The sequence below is a fragment of the Rana temporaria genome, chromosome 3 (assembly GCF_905171775.1).
Source record: "Rana temporaria chromosome 3, aRanTem1.1, whole genome shotgun sequence".
Lineage (NCBI taxonomy): Eukaryota > Metazoa > Chordata > Amphibia > Anura > Ranidae > Rana > Rana temporaria.
The window spans coordinates 188,220,005-188,244,179 of NC_053491.1; the positions used below are offsets into that span (position 1 = coordinate 188,220,005).

Here is a 24,175-nt window from a genome sequence, read left to right on the forward strand (position 1 = left end):
AAGAAAGAAATATGAAGGCTGCCATTGCTGTACTTTAGATTTATGATATTTGTCACCAATGCTTTGTGTCTCACAAATACGAAACACACATGCAGATCAGTACTTTAAACTTTACCCTGACTTAACTTGATGCATGATTTTTGCAAATCAATGACATGGAAAATCAGCCATACAGTTGTCAGTTTGAGCAGGTCGGCAGTAGCAACCCCCAACTTTCATAGCATAAACTGCCTCCCTTTAACCATTAGTCATAATTGTTAAAGAGAATGATGCTGATTCTGATAAGTATGTTATTAATGAACTCCTTTCACAGGGGGAAGCTAAAGATAGAAAGGATTTTATTTATTGCACATTGACATACATCAGGAGAAAGACTCAGTTCACACTACAAAAATAGCGTATATAAAGAATAAGTGTATCTAAAGTAATGATGTTAAGGAAAGTGACATGTGGTGCATGTGCAAACATTCTGGTATCCAGAGATAAGCATAAGTTCAAATCTCAACATCACTTTGAGGTTGTAACTCAAGAGATAAGCAGAACATTGTTTGCTTTAAAAATGTCATGAAGGAGAATATAAATCTCAAAGATGCTGGGCCTCAGAGAAATGAAATATCAAACAAGAAAGACAGGAAAAAGGTGCATCATGCTGCTACAGTCACACTGTGCAACACTAATGGAGCTTTCTTCTTTTGAAGCTGCATTGTATGACTTTGTATAAAAGATAAACTCCCTTAGGACTCATAGGAGTAACAACAGCAGAAAATGCGTGAAAGAAAGAAAAACACAGGAAGAGACAAATAACAGAAAGCTGTGGACTAATCCTTGTCAAAATATTTTCTGAACCTGTGCATTTAAATCATACATAACTAGAGAAGAATAATTCACTGTCTTGCAATTTAACAGAAAGAATCTTGTCACTGAAAACACATGAAGCTAAAAAAAAACTTGGTTTCTCATTTAGGATTTAACAAGCAATTTGGTGTGATCACTACAACATTTGTTTCTGAATAATTGTGATGCTGTGGAATGGATAAAAAAATAAATAAAATAAATTACTGTCATACTCAGTCTGATAGGATGTCTGGATTATTGATCCATTGTGTCCATTAGCTGGCCATCCAAGGCGGAAGTACATTGTTGACACTTGCTTTAGTACATATTCCTGAAAGGAATAAAGAGCTTATATTAATTATTTAGAAATATTTAGAGGCACAAGTCTCGGATTAAACAATGCAAAAAAAATAGAAAATAGCAATGTATAAATTGTTACATGCCACAAATAAGTACAGTATTATGTTTGTACTTAAGAAAAGCATATTGACAATGTGTTCGCAGACATTTCATGAAGTTTAAAAAATAAACACCAATGACATTTCTGAGAATTCAAATATCAGTATGAAACCTGATATTCAAAAAGCCCTGGATTTTTTCAGAATAAGGGATCCTTCTGTAATTAAAAAACAAAACAACAAAAAAAAAAGAATGGTAGCCATTCAAATGAATTTATAACTAGCAGGAGAAGATAACTGTCAGAGGTTTTAATGCATGCATACTGTTAGATTTTAACTTCGGTAGTTTCATGCATATTGCTTTTTAAAGGGATGTTGTTATTATTATTATTGTTTTAAGTAGAAAAAGATGCTCCCATTGTTGTCATTGTTTAGAAATAGCTACTTGTCTGGTTGCCATGCTGATGCATTGACTTCAGTCACTGACCTGGAACATAAACATAAGTCAAGGTTATGACATCACACTTCTATAGGATGTTTGTTCCAGGTCAGTGACTCAGAAACTAATGAAACCAGAGACAGCCAGGACAATAACATTTTCAAAAAGATGTCAACAATGGCAGGCTAAAAATATTTTAAAATAGCCTGTTTTGTAAACCTCTGCATGTATATTAATTACTTTTAATATTTTAACTAGAGTTTTCAAATATGTGTCAAAAGGCTATGAATACACAACATATCTCCATATCAAGCCTTGTTATTGCTCCTACATAAAATTACTCTGTCATATAAACACAATGGGGGGGTTTCAATAAAGCTGTTTCACCATTTGTGACCAAAAAACTGTAATTACCGGGCAGGACCAGAAAATATAAATGTAGTCCCCCTGAGCATGGTCACAACGCCAGCACTCCAGGGAGAGGGAAAACCTCATCCGGTGCACCCGGGCCGGAGTGAGATACGCTCTATGGACAATCTTGTATTGAATGAGGCGATCTCTCAGGGAGACCAGTATTTTAAATGGGAAGTCCCATACATCCACCCAGTCCTCAGAGTCCAGCTCCGGAACATCCCGGCCCTATCGCTGACGGAGCCTGGACAACTCAGGAGAAGAGACTCGGAGGAGATGTGCGTATAACATGGAGGTGGGTTTGTTTGCACAGTCGAAGCGCAAAATCCAAGTTGGACTGCAACAGCTGTCTCTTGCCTGGTGGAAACTGGGCCCTGAAAGCATGGGACAACTGAAGATATCTGAATCCATGTGAGGGTGGGGCATTGTGTGTAGACATTAAATGATCAAAGGAGAAAATCGAGAGGTCCGAGGTGATATCCGAGAGAGTTTTGATATGATACTTGATCCACACCACCGGATCTGGGATGTTGAGAAAGTGACATAGTGTGGGATTGTCCCAGAGGGGGGCGTTCGGGGATACTGCCGTCAAAGGATATTTTTCACAGGCCAGGCCCTCCCTCCAGGCCATAAGGGTGGTGCACATAGAGGGGGTCAGGTTGTACAGAGCCTTCGGATCTTGCGATAGGAGTTTTGACAAAGCCTCCGCAGACCGCAACACCACCGCCTCAGTGGCCCAGGCAGAGTTGGACCTATCCGGAACCAGCCACCAGAATGCAGTGACTAATTGAGTCGCAATGAAATATTTGTGGCAGTCCGGGAACGCTAGGCCCCCCTGCAAACAAGGGTGCATGAGAGTGGTTAACTTGAAGCAGGGAGGGCATGGGCCCCATAGAAAGGAGGAGAAAAATTTATGTAGGTGGAAAAAAAACGATTTGGGGATCCACTGAGGGGAGTTACGAAACAAATATGTAAACTTGGGAAGTATTTTTATTTTGATAAGATTGACACACCCCAACAGGGATAGAGGAAGGTTCTCCCATGCCTATAGCTGGCCCTGACTGAGTTGACTACTGGGGTCAAGTTCAGCGGAATGAAGTCAGCCCCATTCCTCGAGATACGTACCCCTAAGTATGTAAATTCATCCACCCATTGTAGCTGAAAAGAAGCCGAAGCCCCTCCCCTAGCATTCTCATCTATAGCAAGCAATTGCAACTTTGACCAATTGACTTTAAGCCCTGTCACCTCTGAAAAGCTACTCTGGTACCCTGATTGTCATGCTGTGCATGAAGATTTGTGAACAATCTATGCAGGTTAATATCTGTGGACTTGTGGGTCATGAAACCGGTCTGATCCGAGTCTGAGGGAGGGAAGTCAAATGTTAAGTCTAGCAGTGAGGAGCTTAGTTAGAATTTTGAGTTCATTGTATAAAAGCGCTATGGGTCTATAGGAGGCACATAACTTTGGATCTTTACCAGACTTGGGAATGAGAATAACATGCGTGTGCACTATGGAGGGTGGGAGAGATACCCGCTTCAGGCAATGAGAAAACAGGACAGCCAGTCGGGGAGCCAACATGCCTGCATGTGCTACATAAAAATCAACCGGAAGACCATCAGGGCCAGGAGCCTTGCCAATGGACAGGGAATTAATCACAGCAAGAACCTCCTAGGTGGTTATTGGGGCAACTAGATGTGATCTCTCTGAATCAGAGAGCCAACCAAGGGCTATTGGATCTAGGAGGAGTTCCAGTTCCTCTGGGTCTAAACCCGTGGGCAATGTGGTGGCGTATAAGGATTGGTAAAAGTCACGGAATGCTAGCAAAATGGCCTCGGGAGATGAGATGACCTCACCCGTGGGAGAGATGAGCTCAGGAATCACTGTACTCGAGGTGTCACGGTGGGACATTAGTGCCAACAGTCTGCCATTCCTGTCCCCCTGTTCGAAAAACGTTTGCTTCATATGAAACAGTTCTAATCTAGTAACCTCTGTTAAGTGAAGGTGAAGGCTGCGTTTAGATGCCTGCAACGCATCAAAGTTTGAGGCGGAGGGATCCAATCCATAGTGGGCGGAAGCCAACTCCATCCCATTCTCCAATGCCACCGTGGCAGCAGTTTGCTGTACCCTGACAGCCTTGATGGTCAAGATGTAATGGCCCCTTGTGAATGCCTTGAAAACATCCCAGACTATCTCAGGAGAGGATGACCCTTCATTAGAGTCCCAGTATGCACTTAGGGCTAGGGGGGCCTGTTCCGCTATATCAGGTTGGGAAATCCACTGCGCACCAAGCCGCCACATAGAGCCACTACGAGAGGAGGAGATGCACAGGGTGATCTGCAGGGGACTGTGGTCAGAGAGACCACTGGACAAATAAGATGCATCTAGAATGTCCATCAGCATGGAGGGGTTAGCAAAAGCATAATCAATTCTGGAGGCGGTTTTGTAAGAAGTAGAAAAACATGAAAAGGTTTTAGTGGATGAGAATTTCCACCTCCAGACTTCCGTTACACCTGCAGATAATGCCCAATTAGACAACTCCCCGGTGAAGGACTTAGGTGGCAAGGGTCTATCCAAATCAGGGGAGAGGATGGCATTGAAGTCGCCCTGTAGTAACATTTTTGCAGGACAGTAGGGGGTGATCCTCTCCAGTATAGTATACAGAATGTTAGATTTAAAGGGTGGTGGCACATATATACCTGCAAGAACATACCTCTGCTGCCATAGCGTGAGTACCAATATAACAAATTTACCCAGCGGGTCCATGTGAACCGCTTCTATGACACATGGGAGAGACTTATGTACCAAGATGGAAACTCCCCTCGCATATGGTGAGTAGGAGGCATGAAAGGCCTTCTGTACCCAGGGCTTTTTCAAAGCCATGAGCTTACTGCCCACCAGGTGTGTCTCCTGCAGGACCAGGACAGCTGGATTGTATTGTTTGACATATTGAAAAATAAGCGCCCTCTTAAACTTAGAGTTGAGGCCGCACACGTTCCAGGATACCACGGAAAAGGAATCTTGATCACCTGATGCCATAGGATCTTCGGCCAAAATAATTAGAGGAGACTAATAGTCATCGAGCAGGTGACACCCGGTGAGCAGCAGTGGATCATGAGCCATTGTACATGAAACACAAAACACACATGTAAACTATCACTGTAACAAAACTATAACTTCCCAAGCACCAGGTGCTTATCTCCTACCAACCCCCCTTACCCCCCAGAACATCATGGAGGTCAGGAAGCAGTCTTTACCCAAAAACAAAAAAACACAATACCTGTATAGCTAAACCTGAAAATTAGGCCACAATACAGTCCTCTGCAGCACTAAACTAAGCTGCAGGCTCAACTCTATAATAGGGTTTCTCCAAACAGGTGTAGGAGTAACAGGTCAGGGAACGTCTGGTGATCTAAGCAGAGTCAAGCTGCAAGGGGTAAATGCGTATCCAGCGTAAGGGTGTGCTTGTCGTAGCTCCGGCATGTGTGAAAAGGAGGATAATAGAATAGGGAGTTCAGGATATGTATGAACCGTGCATCAAATAACATTGAAGCAAAAGGAGACCATTATCCCAGAGTGAGCCGTCAGCCTCAGAAGGGGTGTCAAAAAACAAACTTTGCCATCATGTTGGACCTGGAGACGGCTAGGGTAAAGCATGCCCTATTTAATATTTTTTGCTCTAAGCCGTTTACGGACATCGTTGAAGGTCTTTCTCTTCCTCTGCAACTCAACCGAGAAGTCAGGGAAGAGGAGGACGGAGGTATTGCCGTGTTTAAGTGTGGGATGTTTACGAGCTTCCGCCAAAATCCTGTCCCTGTCTCGGTAATTCAGAAAGCGGACCAGGAAGGGTCTGGGGAGGTTCCCTGGGACGGCTCGGCCCGTGGGTACGAGATGGGCTCTTTCAACCACACAGGTAGGAGTAACAGCGGAAATACCCAGCAGGTCTTTAAAGAACTCCTCAGCAAATTCTGCCAGATTTTCCCCCTCAAGTAGCCAGCCTGAGCCAGTTTTCGGCATCGTCAGACTTGGTAACGAGGGCCTGCACTGTGAGCTGCAACTCAGCAATGGAAGTGACGTGGGTAGCGGTGAGATCCTTGGTAGCCGAGATCCTGGATTCAGACTCAGTCATCCTCCCCCTGATTTTGTTTAAGTCGTTCCTTATCAGGTTGCATTCCTCAGCAAGGTGGTCTATGCGCATCAGCAATGAGGTTCTGCTCTGTTCAATGGCTGTAAGGATCGTGGCGGTACTATCTTGTGGTATGGGAGCTGATGACCACCGGAGCATCCACGGGCTCCATCTCCAAATCGGCCAGTAGGGCCTGTAGCCTCCCGACCAAAACGGCATCTGGACGTGTCAAGGGGGAGGTCAGCGGTTTCTGCTGAGGAGTGGACCTAGCCGACTTAAGATGCACCTTTTTTGATGGCAACTGCGCTGGGGAAGGCACAAAGGGGGTGAAATCCGCAGTACCTGTGCCCAGGGTGGTGGTTGCAAGGGGGCAGGCAATATCCCCCGGCAGGAAGAAGGAGATGAGGGCAGAGATGTGGGAGCTGTGCACCCGGGCCCGCGATATGTGGAGACCCTAGCAGTTCAGCAGGATGGGGCCCGGGAAAATGGAAACTGTCACCAGGCCACAGCAGGCCACAGACAGGCCCAGCAGGAGGTGAGGAAGAGATGGGAAGAACAGGGATGGCAGGCCTGTCCGTACTCCGGAGCCCCGGATGGGGATTTCATGTCCGCGAGTCCCAGGTCCGGCAAGATGGCCGCCGTCAGCTAGGCCTCAGCAGGCCTCCACAGGGATTGTCAGCCCAGCGGCCCTCCAAAACACAGCAGGAAAGCGAGGAGGCAAGGGGGAGACACCAGGATGGCCCGACAGAGCACCGGAGCCGCAGATGATCAGGGCCGGCTAAATGTCTCCTCCAGCGAACGCTCCCCTGCTCAATGTTCAGCCAGGGCAGAGCAGGAGAGAAAGGGGAACAATCCCAAAGCTGTGGCGGTGCTCCTTGAGTTGGCAGATGCACGGATGGCACAGGATGGAGACAGGATCACCGGAGCTCTCCTGAAACACGTCCGCCGCTGCTCACATCAGGATACGCCCCCTATTCATCCCTCTTCTTAATGTATTGCAACACTTTTGGTTCTGACAGCGAATCATGCAATAAAAAATTAAGGTAGATCTAAATTGTGACACTTTTACATTGTGTTGTATTAAATGCACAACTTTTTATAATGCTCCAAATTTAAAAGTGGAGATCATTAGGATCAACTCTTTTGGCGTACAGAGAGAAAAACTGGCTCAGATTTTGCAAAAGTGTCTTGCGTGCATTCTAAATATGGAGCAGCAGGAGTCAAATTCCGGTAAAACTTATAGACAGGTACTGTACTGTATATGAATTTGGCACAGTCTTCACCATATTCACAAAATCTGTCTGCACCAGTCTTAAGGAAATTTAAGGGAATGACTGTCTGTAGACATATATAACCCAAAACAAATAACCATGTTGTTTTTCTCTGTCTCATTTGACAATGTGTTTAGTAAAACAAGCCTGGCAAATAAAAGGATATCTCCTTAATGCTGTTTTGAACACATCCCTACATCACAAAATGCCATATGATAATAGAATCACACATGCATCATGTATCGCACTACCAACATGCCAGCTGGATGCAAATAGTAAATGGTAAGATGTCTAAATCATATGCCTATCTGGCTATCCATTTGAATATCTCCTCTGGTGATATTAAATTAATCTATTCATCTGGATCACCAAAATTACAGATTTAAACTTCCCCTAGCATTATAATTAAACTGGCAATATTAAACACCGTCCACCAAAATGTAGGAAAGAATTCTATGAAGATTGACTTCATTTATCCAATTATGTGAAAATAAAATCCCTGTTTACTTATTTTGCCTGCACATGATTGGATAGTTAAAGTGAATCTTCATATTTATTGTGTCAACAGTCACAAATCCTTTGGTAAATCAGTCTCCTTATGTGAATTTGTTATCTATACTGTATTTATTGGCGTATAACACTCACTTTTTTACCCTGAAAATAGAGGGTAAAATATGCCTGTGTGTTATACGCAGGAGGCTGTGGAATTTTTTTTTCCAGAAACTTCCCTCTTAAAGTTAGGGTGCGTGTTATACACCTGTGCATGTTAGACGCCCGATAAATAAGGTAATTTATACAATTTAAAAAAACTAGAGAGCTGTTACCTATTATATAAAAATAAAAAGCAAATTGCACATCAACTATTGGTTTAACATCTAGAATAAATGCTTCAAATTTTTAGATGTTTTTTCCCGGAAAAGGGAATGTCAATTAAACAAAAAAGAAAATTAGTCATTGAAAAAAGTACTCTACAACCCATTGCTTCTCCAATGGTAACACGACTTGGGTATTTGCCTACCTGCATATAATAAAAGGAGAGCAAGATTTATGGGTCTTTCTGTTAGAAACAGTTAAAATAGCAAAGCTCTTCTACTTATCCTCTTATTTGATTATTAGTGGTCATTTTTACACTTCTTCCAGGTATGCAGCCATGATCCATGTGCTCAAATAATTTTCAGTACAGGTGATAAATCTTCATCTTTGAATGAATGAATGACTTGTATAGCGCTACACATGCGAACTGAATCGCCTCTGGGCGCTTTTCCACTCAGAGTCTGCTTGGCTGGTGCAGTCATTTTACCCCATAAGGATCTCGACACGCTAGGGACACACAGTCATACACACAGATATACATATATATACTGGGCCAATTTTGGACAAGATCCAATTTACCTACCAGCATGTCTTTGGAGTGTGGGAGGCAACCGGAGTGCCCGGAGGAAACCAACGCAGACACAGGGAGAACATGCAAACTCCAGGCAGATGGTGTCGTGGTCGGGATTTGAACCAGCGACCCTTTTGCTGCTAGGCGAAAGTGCTACTCACTACACCACTGTGCTGCCCTGAATCTGAGCATGTTTAGGTTTTATGTACACGAGACATTTTAAAACCTCTCCTGAACGATTTAACTTGACAGATAGTAACCGATGTTTAAAAAAACGTCTATTTTGCCACGTTTAGCCGCTTTTGCGTTTAGAAGCACTTTTTTTAAATAATCAAAAATGTCTGTAAATAAAATGTGGCTAAACGCGAGTTACCATGTTTACAAACTGTTACAGATATTTGATTTTTAAAATGCCTGTGAACATCAATCCTAAATACATTTTTTTGCTTTCCAAAAAAAAAACATGCTTCTAAACTCAACTGCCTAGAAATGACTATAAACGGCCCTGTGTACATGTACTGATAAGATAACATAGGAGAGAGTTCAGGGGCAGCTTAAAAAAAATGCCTAACTGCGCATAAACATCTGTTTACCAGCAGCACTGTACATGAATCCTTAGACCGGGTTCACACTGGTACGACACAACAGTTCTCCTACTTGAAGTCCGACATGTGTCCGACTTCAGTGAACAGGGATCCAACTTCGATCCCCTACAATACTAGGCACTGTGTCTGGTATGACTCTTTAGGGGGAACTCCACGCTATATTTTAAAATAAAAAACAGCATGGGTTCCCCCTTCAAGAGCATACCAGACCCTTTGGTCGGGTATGGATTTAAAGGGGAACCCCCTATGCTTAAAGCGCGTAGGGGTCTCCCCAAAGTCCATACCAGGCCCTTATATGAGCACGCAGCCCGGCAGGTCAGGAAAGGGGGTGGGAAGGAGCGAGTGCCCCCTTCCTGAACCGCACCAGGCCGCATGCCCCCAACATGGGGGTGGATGCTTTGGGGCAGGGTGGCCCTGCGCCCCCACCCCAATGCACCTTGTCCCCATGTTGATGAGGAGAAGGGCCTCTTCCCGACAACCCTGTCCGTTGGTTGTCGAGGGTCTGCAGGCAGCGGGGTTATCAGAATTTGGAAGCCCTTATTAACAAGGGGGCCCCCAGATCTCGGCCTCCCACCCTATATAAATGAGTATGGGGTACATTGTACCATTCACCTGAAAAAAAAATCAAAAATAAAACACACTACACAGGTTTTTAAAGTAATTTATTAAGCAGCTCCGGGGGTCTCTTCCGATTTCTTCTCCCCTCTCCGGCTCTTCTGCCTCCTCCCTGATGTCTTCTAGGCCTCTCCGGTTCTTATCCTCTCTCTGGTTCTTCTCCCTCTGTCCGCTGCCTTTGTCGGGTGTCCTCAACTATCTTCTGCTCTTTTGCTCACTCTTGCGCGGCCTTCTCCATTGGCTTTTCCCTCTGTTCTTCTTCTGATGTTGGCTCAATGCTCCCTCCCGCTCTAATGTCCAGTGCACAGTGTGCCACTACTTATATTGGCATGGGGCGGAGTCACTGTGTGGTTTCATTTAGAGGCACCACCCCTTATGCCGTCACTGCCCGGGGGGCATGATGGGTGGTGATGTCATAAGGGGTGGGCCTCGGGTGAACATAACCCATGCCAATATAAGCAGGGGAGGGTTGTCCTTCCTCATCAACATGGGGACAACATGAGCACCCACCCCCCCATGTTGAGGGCATTTGGCCTGGTATGGTTCAGGAGGGGGGCACTCGCTCGTCCCCACCCCCTTTCCTGACCTGCCGGGCTGCGTGCTCGGAAAAGGATCTGGTATGGACTTTGGGGGACCCTCACGCCCAGCATAGGGGTTCCCCTTAAAACCCAAACCAGACTGAAGGGCCTGGTATGCTCTTGGAGGGGGAACCCATGACGTTTTTTTTTTAAACGTAGCATAGAGTTTCCCTTCAAGATCATCAGAGCACAAGACGCATGCCAAAGTCGGATCAGGCAAAACGGTTATTCGACTTCAGTGATATTCAATGGGCTGAATTAGGATCAAAGTCGGACCAAAGTAGTGCAGAGAGCATTTTCAAAGTCGGACCAGTTAAGACGGCTCCCATTGGGAAACATTGATTTTCACACGTCATGCGACTCGAGCTCCCAATGTCAGAGAATTTGTTGTACCAGTGTGAACCCAGCCTCACAGTGATGGAACAACCTTAACTCATGGGTGCATGAAAAGTGAATCAACAAAATATTTAGAAATTTTGAAACACTTTTAATTTGTTTTTGGAATATTTTAAAAACACAGTTTTATTGCAGCAACGCTGATGTTTTATTCTCTTATTTGGTTGTTAGTGCTAATGCTTTCACTTCTTCCATAAATGCTCCATGAAATATCTTGCTGAAATCATTTCAGTACAGATGATAAATTAGCATATCAATAACCTACTTCCAGTGTCCCAGCATTGTATTTTAGTTTGTAAATACCTAGTTGCCTAACTGGTATAAACACAGAAGCCTTTGATTGCAGTAAGCAGCTTCTGCTACTATTTTTACAATTATGCACAACAAAACCTGGGTTTTCAATTTTTAAAAATAGATAAGAACTATGTAAATAAGTTAAGTTAATAAGTGTTGGGCAATGTTTTGGGTCTTCCTTGGTTAAGGCTCCTTTCTCCACACATTGATTGGACTGCTGGACAGATCCTGGCTTGGGGTCCCTCCTTTTCCACGTCCTGCCTACCCAAGGTTGCCCCAAAAGAGAAACTTCCTGTTGCCACCATTCCAGTATCTTTTGCTCTTCCTACCGCATGTAGTGGTGTCTGGAATGTGTCCTGAAATAGTCAGGCTAATGCACTTTCTAGCCAATCTGGCACTCTGGATGAGGAGCCTGCCTATGAACCTGAGCCGATCATCCACTCCAGGTTACCGTTGTCTGTCCCTAAAACACACAGCCAGGCTAACTTGTCTGCAAGTTCTGCAGTCGCAACGCCTTGTGATGCGATTCGGGTAGTCACTACACCTGACTATGCTATTCAATCGGCCTCTGCATCTGCTATGCCAGGCCAGCCCATGCCCAGTGAGCCTCCTACCTTTTCTTGTTCAGGACCTTCTGCAACCTGTCTAAGGGGCTCGATCCATCCTTTGGATAGATTGCCTCATTCGGCCAAGTGGGGTTTTCTAACTTGTTTTCAGGGTTCTCTGCATTCTGCTGGTTTTTCTGCTATCCAGCTTGACTCCTGTGTCATGTCACCTTCTAACCAACCTGACCTCAGGGTTCCTCTGACCTCTGCCCAGTCTGATGGTCCTGTGCTAGATGCCCAGTTCATCTTTAAGGGTCTGCTTGATCCTCCCCAGATTCCTGTTGATCCTCTTATGCCCTTACGTATTCCTAAAAGGCCTTTGGTCCTCAATAAATCCTCTCGTCCTCTCCCTACTTCGGTTCTGGTCAATGAGGATAATCTAAAGTATGAGGTTACTTAAGTTCCAGATTCTCGTCTCTGCAGAGGCATTCTTCAGTACCTTGTGATTTGGAGAGGGTTTGGTCCTGAGGAGGCGATTTCGGATTTCTGCATCTGAGGTCTTTGCGCCCTATTTGTTGAGGAGGTTTCATCTGGGATTTCCCTTTAGGCCTGGGCCCAGGCTAGGGAGGGGGACGGGTCATACGAGGGAGGGTACTGTCATGGATATGCAATAAAGTCTGGCAACCTACCTGTCTCCATGTGTTCATAAGAGGCCTGACCCTCTTTCTGGCTGTCTTTTATCACCTTCCTCCCTGTATGGCTCCACCTTAGGCCATCCCATGAAGTCTATATTAACCACTGCACTGCTGGTCTGCTTTGCTGTTCAACCGTTGTTTGTAGCTTGTTCCTGTCTGCAGTGTGCTACGTTTACCTTCCTGTGTACCGACCTTGGCTCGTCTCTGACTTCTCCTGTTTGCCTGTTTCCCTGACCCTTGGCCTGTTCCTTGATTACCCTTGTCTGCCTGTTGCCTTGTCCTTGGCTTACCCATCACTATCACTTGTCCTGGTTGCTGCTTCCCCTCTCTCCCTGCGGAGCGTGACCTTAGGGACCCCAGGGGTCGTGACCTGGATCCAGCTGTGGTGAAGGCCATCCTCACCACCAGAGGCTCTGGTGAACACAAAGCTGGGTCTTAGACTCCGCGCCCTGGGGAATCTTGGGCTCACGCTTCCTCTCTGATCGCAGCAGTCGGCCATAGGGTTCACTACCCTGTGGTGCATCCCTGATCCCAAAGGGGTGCACTTGTCACCTGGCCACAGGTGACCTGACAGCGTCATTGATTGTGTCTCTTTTTCGAATTGATACTGGAAAATAGTATTTTTTCACTGTGTTTTAATTCTTGTAAAATGTAACATTTCACTAAACAAGATTTTGTTTTTTAAGAGTACATTTTTAAAATGTAACAAAAGAATTTTGTTTTTCATTTTGGATAGAGAAAAAGGGAGGGTTGTTTCTTTTCACTTTTTGTCCCATTGTCAAAACAGTAAATCTCTCTTAAGCAAGGGAATCCATGGGTATCACCAGGGCCACCAGAACTCATGTCCCCATTGGAAGATTTCCCCTTTATTACTGTTCTGATGTCAAACTTGTTATTTTCTTTTACCTAAAATTTTGATGATGACTGTAAACAAGATGAATGGAGAGAAGGTGAAGCTCCTTAACAGGAGCATAGACAGCATTAAAACATGTCAGTTATTGTAATCCTTCTGCATTCTATCCAAAACAGAAAAAATGATACCAACCAGTGTGAAACAAAAAAGCCAGTGTGTTTTCTATGGCACTAATGAGTGAGTGTCGGTTCACACAGGGGCAACAGGACCTACAGCGCGACTTTGCAAGGCGACTGAGGCGACTTCAGCGTGACTTTGAGCGACTTACAACCCCACTGCAGCTAATCAGAGCCTGTGACATAATTCTTGTTCCTGTTCTTTTCCAGGTTCCATGTTCCCTGTCTGTGTCCTGTGACCACAATGTTCTCTTTGCATTATTTAATGACAGCTGTCAGCTGGTGTGTCAGTATTGATGGAAGAGGAAGAGAGGAAGCTAAGGATGAGGATGAGAAGAAGACGTTGCTGCTGGATCCATCCAATCATTGCTAATAGTGATAACAGGGGCCAGTTCTGGTCCATGTATGAGAATGTGCGTGTTTTTGAGGACATGACCACTGTGGTACCCTTTGATTGACTATCACTGTGATCAGTCACTGCACAGCCCACCTCTGTACATTGTACCTTTTTCCTGTTACTAGGAGAACACTGTAAAAAAAATGTTTTTAAACAAATAAATAAAATAAACACATGAGATAAAAATACAGTAGCTGAATCAGGTCAGTTTCAAATGTCATGCCTGTGTGGGATAAAAAAAAATCAAAATGCATTCTATTTTGCCTGGAACTTACTATGGATATAAAAAAAAAAACAAATAACATACACATATTGTATATAGTACCACTGTGATCACCAGGAGAATGAAATAGTAAAAAAAAAAAACACCTGCAGTATTTCCCTGAGATGGTGAGCGGTCAGTACGCTGGCTTGTAGTATCCTCCTAGCACTCAAGCAAACATGTAGCTAAAAGAAAGCTGGCAGTTCAATCTACCCCAATAAATACATTTATTAATCCGGGTTTGGTACAGAATAATACAAGGCTTACATGTTTAGGCAAGTAGCCTTAGTCAAAGCTATTAATAAATGTATTAATTGCAGAAGATCGAGCTGCCAGCTTTCTTTTGTCTACTAGAAAAACTCCCCGCCCTTCTGAGCAGGGCCCTCTTAATCCTCTTGTATTTTATTGTATTGTAACTGTATTGTCTCCCTTTTTTATTGTAAAGCACTGTGTAAACTGCTGGCTCCAAATAAATCCTGTATAATAATAATAATAATAACTTGTTTTTGGTTTATCTTTGGTTGTAGGTCATGGCAATGGCAAAAAAATATAAACATATAAAGTGGTTGTGATGATTCTGCACAGCTTTTCTAACCCATGGCAAGGCATTAGGGTTATTTTACCTTTGTTATGAAGGAGGTAATAGTATTTCAAAACCCTTTATATGAGAAAATGTTTATCTGAAATAAAACTTTACTATAGATTTAAAAAGTCTGAATTAATGTTCCAATTTTATGACCATAAACATATGCCATAACCAACTTAAATTCAAACAATTATAATTTTTTTCAGAAAACTAATATGCCTCAAAGCTATGCATTTATTTTAGCATTTCACAGTAAGATATTTAATTCTCACACTTCCTGACTCTGAAATATAATATGGGAAGAGTTAATAAACTGCTTTATTCACACAATTTTAAACATTTCTACTCTGTGCAAAGGCAATTTTTTCCAGTATTTTTGCCATACTTTGCATTCACTACTGAAAGATGGTATATACAAAAAAAAAATATGTATGTTTCCATGAGAGCAAAACCAAGGTCTTAACTTTACAGTAGAAAATAGTTTATCTTTTACACTGAATATACTGTAGTCCTCTGTTCGGTCCAGCAATTTATCTAGAGGATAAAGAGCTCGGCTTGCAGCATGCCAAGGAAGAAAATCCTTTTCTTCAGAAAGGTATCGGATAATCTCCAAGGGAATATTTTGTGTCAAATATCCAGCTCTGAAAAATTAGAAAAAAGAATGTTAAATTTGATTTACAATAGATGTTTGAAGTTATTTCTCAAACAGGGCAACGTGCACATTCTTTGATGATGAATTTAATGTGAGAACCAGTAAATACATTTCTCAATCATTCTGTGTTAAAGGGATAGTATTAGTTATCCATACTGTATATACATTTCTCTTTTAAACAAATATAATATATGTCTCATATTTTTTCTTCTTAATTTACATTCGTTCTCTTCTGGTTTTTACACTTGTACTGCATGTTTGATCTGCATCAAAAGGAACATCAAAAAAAACGTCCAGCACATGTGCATATAGCACCGTCCAACAGAGACTTAGCTCTAGATTTTAGTAAGAAGTCATTATATATGGTTAGTATCAGGTGTGTCCTTAGCACTTTGTAAATTAAATAATGTCCTTCATATGCCATATTAAGTAATAAAACCTGAATAATTATTTGGGCAGCTATAGGCAGTGCATTTTCACATCCGTTTAAAGGAAAAATAATCTTTGTGGTACTGGTAAGTATAATGAATGGAGGGCACATTTTTAATGCAGGAAAGTAGCTTGAAAAAAAAAAAGACCCAGCATGGGCAAATCTTTCTTTCATGCCCAGTCATTGTAGCAGCAACTATGGTGCCTCATACACACAACCGGTTTTCCCGTCTGAAAAACTGTGATGAGAGCCTTTTGCCGGGAATTCCGACCGTGTTTATACTCCATTGCAGTTTTTCCTATGGGAAAATTGCCAGAAAAAAAAAAGAGAGCAGGATCTCTTTTTTCCCCATCAGGAAAAATCCTAGCGGGAAATCCGACTGGAAAAAACGTGCATGCTCGGAAATATAGAACTTCTTGTTGGCTCGTTGTAGTCTTTTACATCACCGCGTTCTTGGGCGTCAAAAGTTCACCGGACTTTTGTGTGTCCGTGTGTCCGTGTGTATGCAAGGCAGGCTTGAGAGGAATTCCGTCGGGAAAACCATTGGTTTTTTATCCGACAGGAAAACCGGTCGTGTGTACGAGGCATGGGTCCTGCTTCAACGTTAACCATTTTAGATATCTTATCATTGAATTCTTTAGTCTGCAATGCCAATTTACCTTCAATTCCTGTTTTTCAAACCTATTGCTTAAAAGTACTTATCCCCCTATTACCTACTCCAATTATCCCCATATAATCATGTTACATAGAGACAGCCATTCAAGGTATATGTAACTTAAATGTTTAATGCAAAGACTTCTTTCATGTATTACAAACATAATTACAACATACGTTAACCACTTAACCCCCGGACCATATTGCTGGTCAAAGACCAGAGCACTTTTTGCGATTCGCCACTGCGTCGCTTTAACTGAAAATTGCGTGGTCGTGCGACATGGCTCTCAAACAAAATTGGCGTCCTTTTTTCCCCACAAATAGAGCTTTCTTTTGGTGGTATTTGATCACCTCTGTGGTTTTTAGTTTTTGCGCTATAAACAAAAATAGAGTGACAATTTTGAAAAAAAATTATATTTTTAACTTTTTGCTATAATAAATATCCCCCAAAAATATCTAAAAAAAAAAATGTTTTCCTCAGTTTAGGCCGATACATATTCTTCTACATATTTCTCTTAAAAAAAATCGCAATAAACGTTTATTGATTGGTTTGCGCAAAAGTTATAGCGTTTACAAAATAGGGGGTAGTTTTATGGCATTTTTATTAATATTTTTTTTTTACTAGTAATGGCGGCGATCAGTGTTTTTTTCGGTACTGCGACATTATGGCGGACACTTCGGACACTTTTGACACATTTTTGGGACCATTGGCATTTTTAGCGATCAGTATTATAAAAATGCATTGGATTACTATAAAAATGCTACTGGCAGGGAAGGGGTTAAGTATGTTCTAATTGTAGGGGGGATGGCCTCACTAGGGGACGAGCAATCGCAGGTGCCCGGCGGCGATCATGCCCGATGGGCACGCGCACGGGAGTCAGGGACGAGCGGGGGCGTGCGCGCACCTCCGGCGGCGCGCACACACCCCTAGTGGCCGCTTAGAGAGTCGACGTTATAGTACGGGCTCTCGCGCAGGGGAGCCGATCTGCTGCTGTAGAACTGCGGCGGCAGGTCGGCAAGTAGTTAACATTTATAATTATCTAAGACAGAAGTAAAATGCATACATTTTTTTAAAGCTCAGAGGCCATATCCTAATTCATTCATTAACAGTGCTAGCTTCTGTAATGCTAAAAAGGCAAGTGTTAATGGAAAAAGCAAAAACAGCTTGAGGCCAGCTAAATGCAGGTCAACCACAGCTCAAATGTACCTGCAATAAGTTATTAATTGTGACAACAGTGTTTCAAACAGATGTTAAAATATATTATTATTAATATTTTCCTATATAAGCTCATAATCCCAAGCCCTCATGGGGGAGATTTACTATAGCTGGTGCATGCAGAATTTGGTGCAGCTGTGCATAGTAACCAATCTAGGTCTTATGCTCAGCAATTCTTGTTCACAGTTAGTAATCCATCTGACGATCAATGGAAGGGGCATTCTTCCTGCCACTGTCAATATTATATGGGATAGTCCTCTTTCCACTGACTACCAAAGTAAGCCAATAATTTTCCTCCCACTGACCACCAATGTTGGAAAAGGATACATTGCATACTCCTAAACTAGCCTCTTGCTGTCTATACTATTAAGAAGATGGGTTGGTAAGCACACATCTTTTCACTTGCTCCTCAAAAGGAACAAATATCATGAGGCATTACTAGTTTGTGATTTGGTGAAAATATGTAAGCTCACCACCTGCACTAAAGGTCCCCATGTCAGGTGAAACCTACACTAAAAATTTACAGAGTACGAAAAAGATGCTTTAACCCTGACCTCAAGTTACCCATAAAAGCATCAGATTTTACTGATACTGTACTGTGTATATTCCTAGAAAACCCCTGCTTTATATTATTTTTACACGTTAACATTGTTGTTATGAGTGATACCCAACACCTGATTCATGTAAAAGGGAAGCTTTACAACATACATTTTGAAAGGCTAGAGTTCCCCCATAATATCAATGCATTATAAGGCTTGCTAGAGTTCCCCATCGTAATTAATGCTTGTATGAAGATGTATCCTTGAGCTAAGAACAACCTTGCCAAATGTTATTATGTGCTGGGCAAAGAACAATAACATTAGATAAGATAGGACACATGTTGTATAACATAATGATTTAAATATGATTGGCTGAGACAAGGGCGTTCCTTTATTGTATGATTTGATTAGGTACAAGTACGCACGAGAAATAAAGTCTAGTTTTTACACACCATTAGGTAGATTCAGTAAGAGTTAGGCCGGCTTATCAGTAGATAAGCCGACCTAACTCAGAATCTACGCCGACTTATGTTTAAGTGTATGCTCAAACAGAGATACGCTTAAACATATCTAAGATACGACAGCTTGTGCCGTCCTATCTTAGATTGCAATATTTCGGATGGCCGCTGGGTGGCGCTTCCATTGCGGTCGGTGTAGAATATGTAAATGAGTAGATATGCCGATTCACGAACGTACGCCCGGCCGACGCAGTACTTTTACGCCGTTTACGTTAGAGATAGGCCGCCTAAAGTTAGAGCTTAGCCCTACATGGAATAGTAATGTTAAGTATGGCCGCCGTTTCCGCATCGAAATTCAAAATTTTTATGTCGTTTGCGTAAGTCGTCCGTGAATCGGGATTTACGTTGTTTACGTCCATGTCAAAATCAATAGGCCCGTGCGGCGTACTTAGCCACAATGCACACTGGGAAATGGAGGAGCCCGGTGCATGCGCAGTAAAAAGAAACGTCAAAAACGTAAGGTCAAGCATTATCAACATAAAACACGCCCCCCTTACACACATTTGAATTCGGCGCCCTTACGCCCGCCTGCTTTAGGCTATGGCGCCGTAACATAGCAGGCAAGTACATTGTGAATCATGTACTTGCCTCGCTAACTTACGGCGGCGTAGCTTAAATGCCTTAAGCTACGCCGCCGCAAAGTTGCGGCAACGTACCTGAATCTAGGCACATATCTCTGTGTGGGTGTTTTTGACTTACCGATGCATGAGAGAGCCTCCATACATCCAGAAGTCCTATAAAGCCCTGGTCTAGTTGAACCACCGACCTTACACATTTTGCTTTCAATTCAGGAACAGTTAGCTAAAATACAATTCAGAAATATTTCAACAATAAATATATAAATTATGCAGTATTTTAGGTTGCTACAGTTTGCTATCCTTAGGAGGATTAATTGTCAGAACTACAAGTATATGCCTTGCTGCTATAGATTTCTTTATTTGTCTCTATACTCTATGCTATGGCTATTTAAAAAAAATATTCAGTAGTTCTTTCTTCTTCAAGGGAAACTTCTATTAATAATTGTATTAGGAAAAACATATTATATTTATAGTGTTATCTTTGTCTTTTCTTTACTTTTTCTATAATGCATTTCAATATCAGAGGAAAGCCACTAACTTCACTGCAGTAAGAAAAATAAGTAAAGCCACTAAGGCCCCGTACACACGACCGGATCGATCCACTGAAACTGGTCCGCCGGACCAGTTCCAGCGGACAGATCCGGTCGTGTGTAGGCCCGAGCGGACAATTGTCCCGCGGATCAGACAGTTTACAGCGGATAAAAATTTCTTAGCATGCTAAGAAATCTGTCCGCTGGAAACCTGTCCGTCGGACGTATTCGGTCATCTGTACAAACTCACCGGACACGTCCGACCGACCGACATCCCTCGCATGCGTCGTACTGATTCGACGCATGCGTGGAAGCTTTGAACTTCCAGGGCCGCCCACGTCGCTGCGTCATCATCGCGGCGACGGCACGGCCACGCCCCGCGTATTGTTTACGCACAGATTTCTGTCTGATGGTGTGTACAACCATCAGACAGAAATCCGGCAGCGGTCGCAGCATATCTATCCGCTGAAAACGGTCCGGCGGACCATTTTCAGCGGATCGATCCGGTCGTGTGTACGGGGCCTTAGAATAATGGAAAATCTTTTCATATTTTCTGCATTTTAGCTAAAAAGGGGAAATTGTGCATTAATCAATACAGTTAACTAGTACAGTTTTTATTACCAACATTTTCCACCTGTTGTGGTTTTTGAGATCTCCCATTTTTCTGGTAAATGTTTTAGAATGGAGAGTGGCAGTAGCTTTGAGAACATTCATGAGCTCCTCCATGCCTTATGAGCATTTAGTCCCTTTTAGGTTCAAGGCTGTCGTTCACTGGCTGCTCTGGCCAGGAAAGCAGCTATTCAAGTTCAATATGTGCTTGATTAGTTGCAGTGACGGGCAGGAGAGACATTAGGGGGTCGTATAAACCCCTGATGCATTTATAAAAATAACCTGTCACCTACCCATGCTACCATGTAGTTCAATAGATGTCCTCCCCTTTGCACGCTCACCACGCACCCCCTGCAGGGCACGCACTGTGATCACAGATCTGAGTAAGGGGCTGGTCCCGTCCCCTTACCACATGATCAGCCAATCACAGCTGATCACGTGATCTAAATAGAGCTCAGTAATGTTTTTTTTTCTCCTCACGCTGACAGTGTGAGGAGAAAAAAAGGCGATCACCGACTTGTGTGTAAGGGACATCGGTCCCCAGTGGAAGAGACACATCAGCCTCATCAGTGCTCACCGGTACCGCCTGCCAGTGCCCCCTGTCAGTGTCACCTGCCAGTGCCCACAGTGACCACTAGTGCAAAACATTGTCACCTATCAATGCCTACGAGTGCCACCTACCAATGCCCACCAGTGGTGCCAGTCAGTCCTTCATTAGTGCCACCTAGGAGCGCTGCCCATCAGTCTCCCCTACCTTTAACAAAAAATAAAAAACGCAGAGCAGATCAAATACCACCAAAAGAAAGCTCTATTTGTGAAAAAAAAAGTCATTTGGGTGTAGTGATGTATGACCGCGCAATTGCCATTCAAAGAGTGAGAGGACTGAAAGCTAAAAATTGGTCTGGGCAGGAGGGGAGTTTAAGTGCCCAGTAAGCGGCGCAATGGATAGCACATTGGACTCTAACTCTGTGAGTGATTTGGAGTGGCGGTTGGATGAAATCATGCATTTCTGAGAAGGGCTACTGAACATCTCGGAAGTGCACTGGGCACTGGAAGATTTGGAGTTTCTGGCCATTCAGGAATGGGTGCTGGAGATCGCCTACAGATGGCTGCTAGACTCTGCTCAGTACCAGGGCTGGGCTCACCTTGCCTGGCACTATCAGGAAATACCAGTGGACAACGCTGAAATTCTGGCTGAAGAGTCGGCAATGTGGCAGAGTAACAGTGTGCTTTGCCAACCTGCCCCCGCAGCTATGGACGCAGAGGTCTTATGACGGATGCAGCAAGTGCTGACTGACCTTGATGGTCCTGTTTCTGCATGGGATGATCTTGGATGGATGAATGTGCCTGTCCAGCAGTATGCCAGAGAATCGGCAGTAGAAAATCTGGCTATTGCAATCACCAAAGATGAAGTGCTGACAGCAGGGCAGAGTACTGCTAACCTCTGCCCAGTACCGATAGCATCTTCTGTGTTCCACGGACAGGAGATGTTGAATCTCTACCCCCAGACACCAGTTGCAAAGATAGGGGATTTGATATACTTTTCTGCTGAGGAAGAACAACCTGAGGAGCCTCCAGCAGAAGAGCTGGTATCAGGGCCACACTTCACTATGCTCTGCCCATCACCAACAGCAGTATCTGTGGAGTTGCAAGAAACTAACCCAGCTAAAGCGCTGGTCACCGGACAGAGGTTTCCAGATCTCTGCCCCACCCTTTTGGCAGTTCTGCAGGCTCACGGTGAGAAGGTGGCGATCACTTCCCAGCAGTCGATAGAGGGGGAGAAGGGAGAGGAGGTGTTCATCGTTCCTCCCCAAAAGTTGTCCTGGGTGGAGAACGTGGTCTTTCCTCCCCAGCAAAGATCCATGCATCTGGGAGACAGTACCACAGACATGTTATCCCAGCAGCCAAATGAGGGAACAGAAAAGGAAGCAGCCAGCTCACCTCCCCAATAGCAGCTACACAGTTTGGGTATGGAGGAATCCAGCCTCCTTACCCAATGATTAGCTGGAGCGGATGATGTGGAGTCCCCAGCAGAAGTGCTGGCAAAAGGGCAGAGTGCCGCTGGCCCCTGCCTAGCACATACAGTGTCTCTACAGCTTCAGGAAGCTGGGGCGGTCGGCCCCTCTGCCCAGCAGCAGACTAAGCCCCGGAATGTTAAAAAACACCCAGCTGAAGTGCTAGCAGCTGGACAGAGAGTCAATGACCTCTGCTGCACACCTAATGGTGTCAACTACTCCTTGCAGCCAAGATTGGAGGTCATGCTATGCGAGTTCACTTTGTCCGACTAATGCATGTCCAGACCAGGTGGGGGTCTGGGACCTTGTTAGTCAACTTTTGATGGGGGAGAAATGTCACAGACTCGGACCCTCTTATGTCTAAAATCATCCTATGTCCACTAGGTGCATAGGATGACTGAGGAATGATATATTGGACTACCTGAGATGGGATAATTATCCACAATATATTCCAGGATATCTGTAAAGAACTACTTACTGGTTGTTGATTCTGAACTCAAAGGGTTAATTGCAAGAGTGACTCATCCATACTGTTAGATGCTAATGCCGTTGCCTCCATCCATCTCTCTGTTCTCTGTGCTAATTGACCCTTCTATCGTGTGAAGATGTCCTGTGTTTACACTTATGATAATGTGTACTGTATAGCAGGTGAGCGGAGACGGGACGTCTACTCTGAAACATCATATTTTGGAGTCACCTCGTCTGAGTAAATGATAAGTTAATTAGCTCATGTTAATTTATGTTCTGGTTACCTCCTCTTTAAACTGTATATAAGGTTGCATTCTTAGTTCTATTAAACATAGCACACAAACAAGTCTCATCTCGTTGTGTGTTGAGGGCAGCTAGAATATCTGATATCTATATCCAGACTGATAGGAAGCGGTATATGACGGAAGCACTCAAGCGTAGTGTGGGACGTTCCGTTACAGTAACCCCATTTCTCAGGACACACCAATGAATGCAAACGCATTTGTAGGTCATGCACATGTATGTAAATGGAAATTTAGTCACACATCAAGTATCGCAGTGAAGGTCAGAGTGAGAGATATAATTCAGGGGACATAAGGTACACATAAAGACACAGTTAACTGTAAATTGATAACCTGTAGGGGCTTTTACAGTGTTGCCTATAGAAACTTTTGGGCATTGTCATTTTTTTTCCATTTCTTGGGCAAGCATAGTTTTAAGGTGTCTTTAATACTACAAGAAAACTGAATCTTATGTTGTATTTGTATTTTTCACTATAATTCAAGTGGAGGTTTTAAGCAAATTTCTAGCAGAAATTAAGATTTTAATGCATGTGATTATTTTTTAGCTGTAATAGAATATACTGTAATGGGGTCAGGTGCAATGTTTGTGGTTTTTATTTCCCTTAAATGATTTATTTATTTATTTTACATTTCCCTTTGTATTTATTTATTTTACAGTATTTACAGTATTTTTTTGTTCGGGAAAACGACCAACAAATAATAAGATCAAAATCTCTGCATTGATTATTTTTCATAAAGGTAGTTTTCTGTTGTAAATTCCCTTACTATATACTGTACATAATAACCAAAAATGTATGCATCT

The 24,175-nt window shown here is 43.3% G+C and overlaps 1 protein-coding gene across 1 annotated transcript in view; it reads right to left on the bottom strand.

Moving 5' to 3' along the window:
* Window positions 1–24,175, bottom strand: part of TRHDE (thyrotropin releasing hormone degrading enzyme) — a 1,005,415-nt gene that overhangs the window by 65,928 nt on the left and 915,312 nt on the right. The window contains exons 13-14 of the mRNA XM_040343984.1: window positions 15,356–15,503; window positions 1,068–1,165 (exon numbers count right to left, since the gene is read on the bottom strand). Coding sequence (XP_040199918.1) covers window positions 1,068–1,165; window positions 15,356–15,503 — 246 coding nt within the window. The remainder of the gene's footprint in view (window positions 1–1,067; window positions 1,166–15,355; window positions 15,504–24,175) is intronic.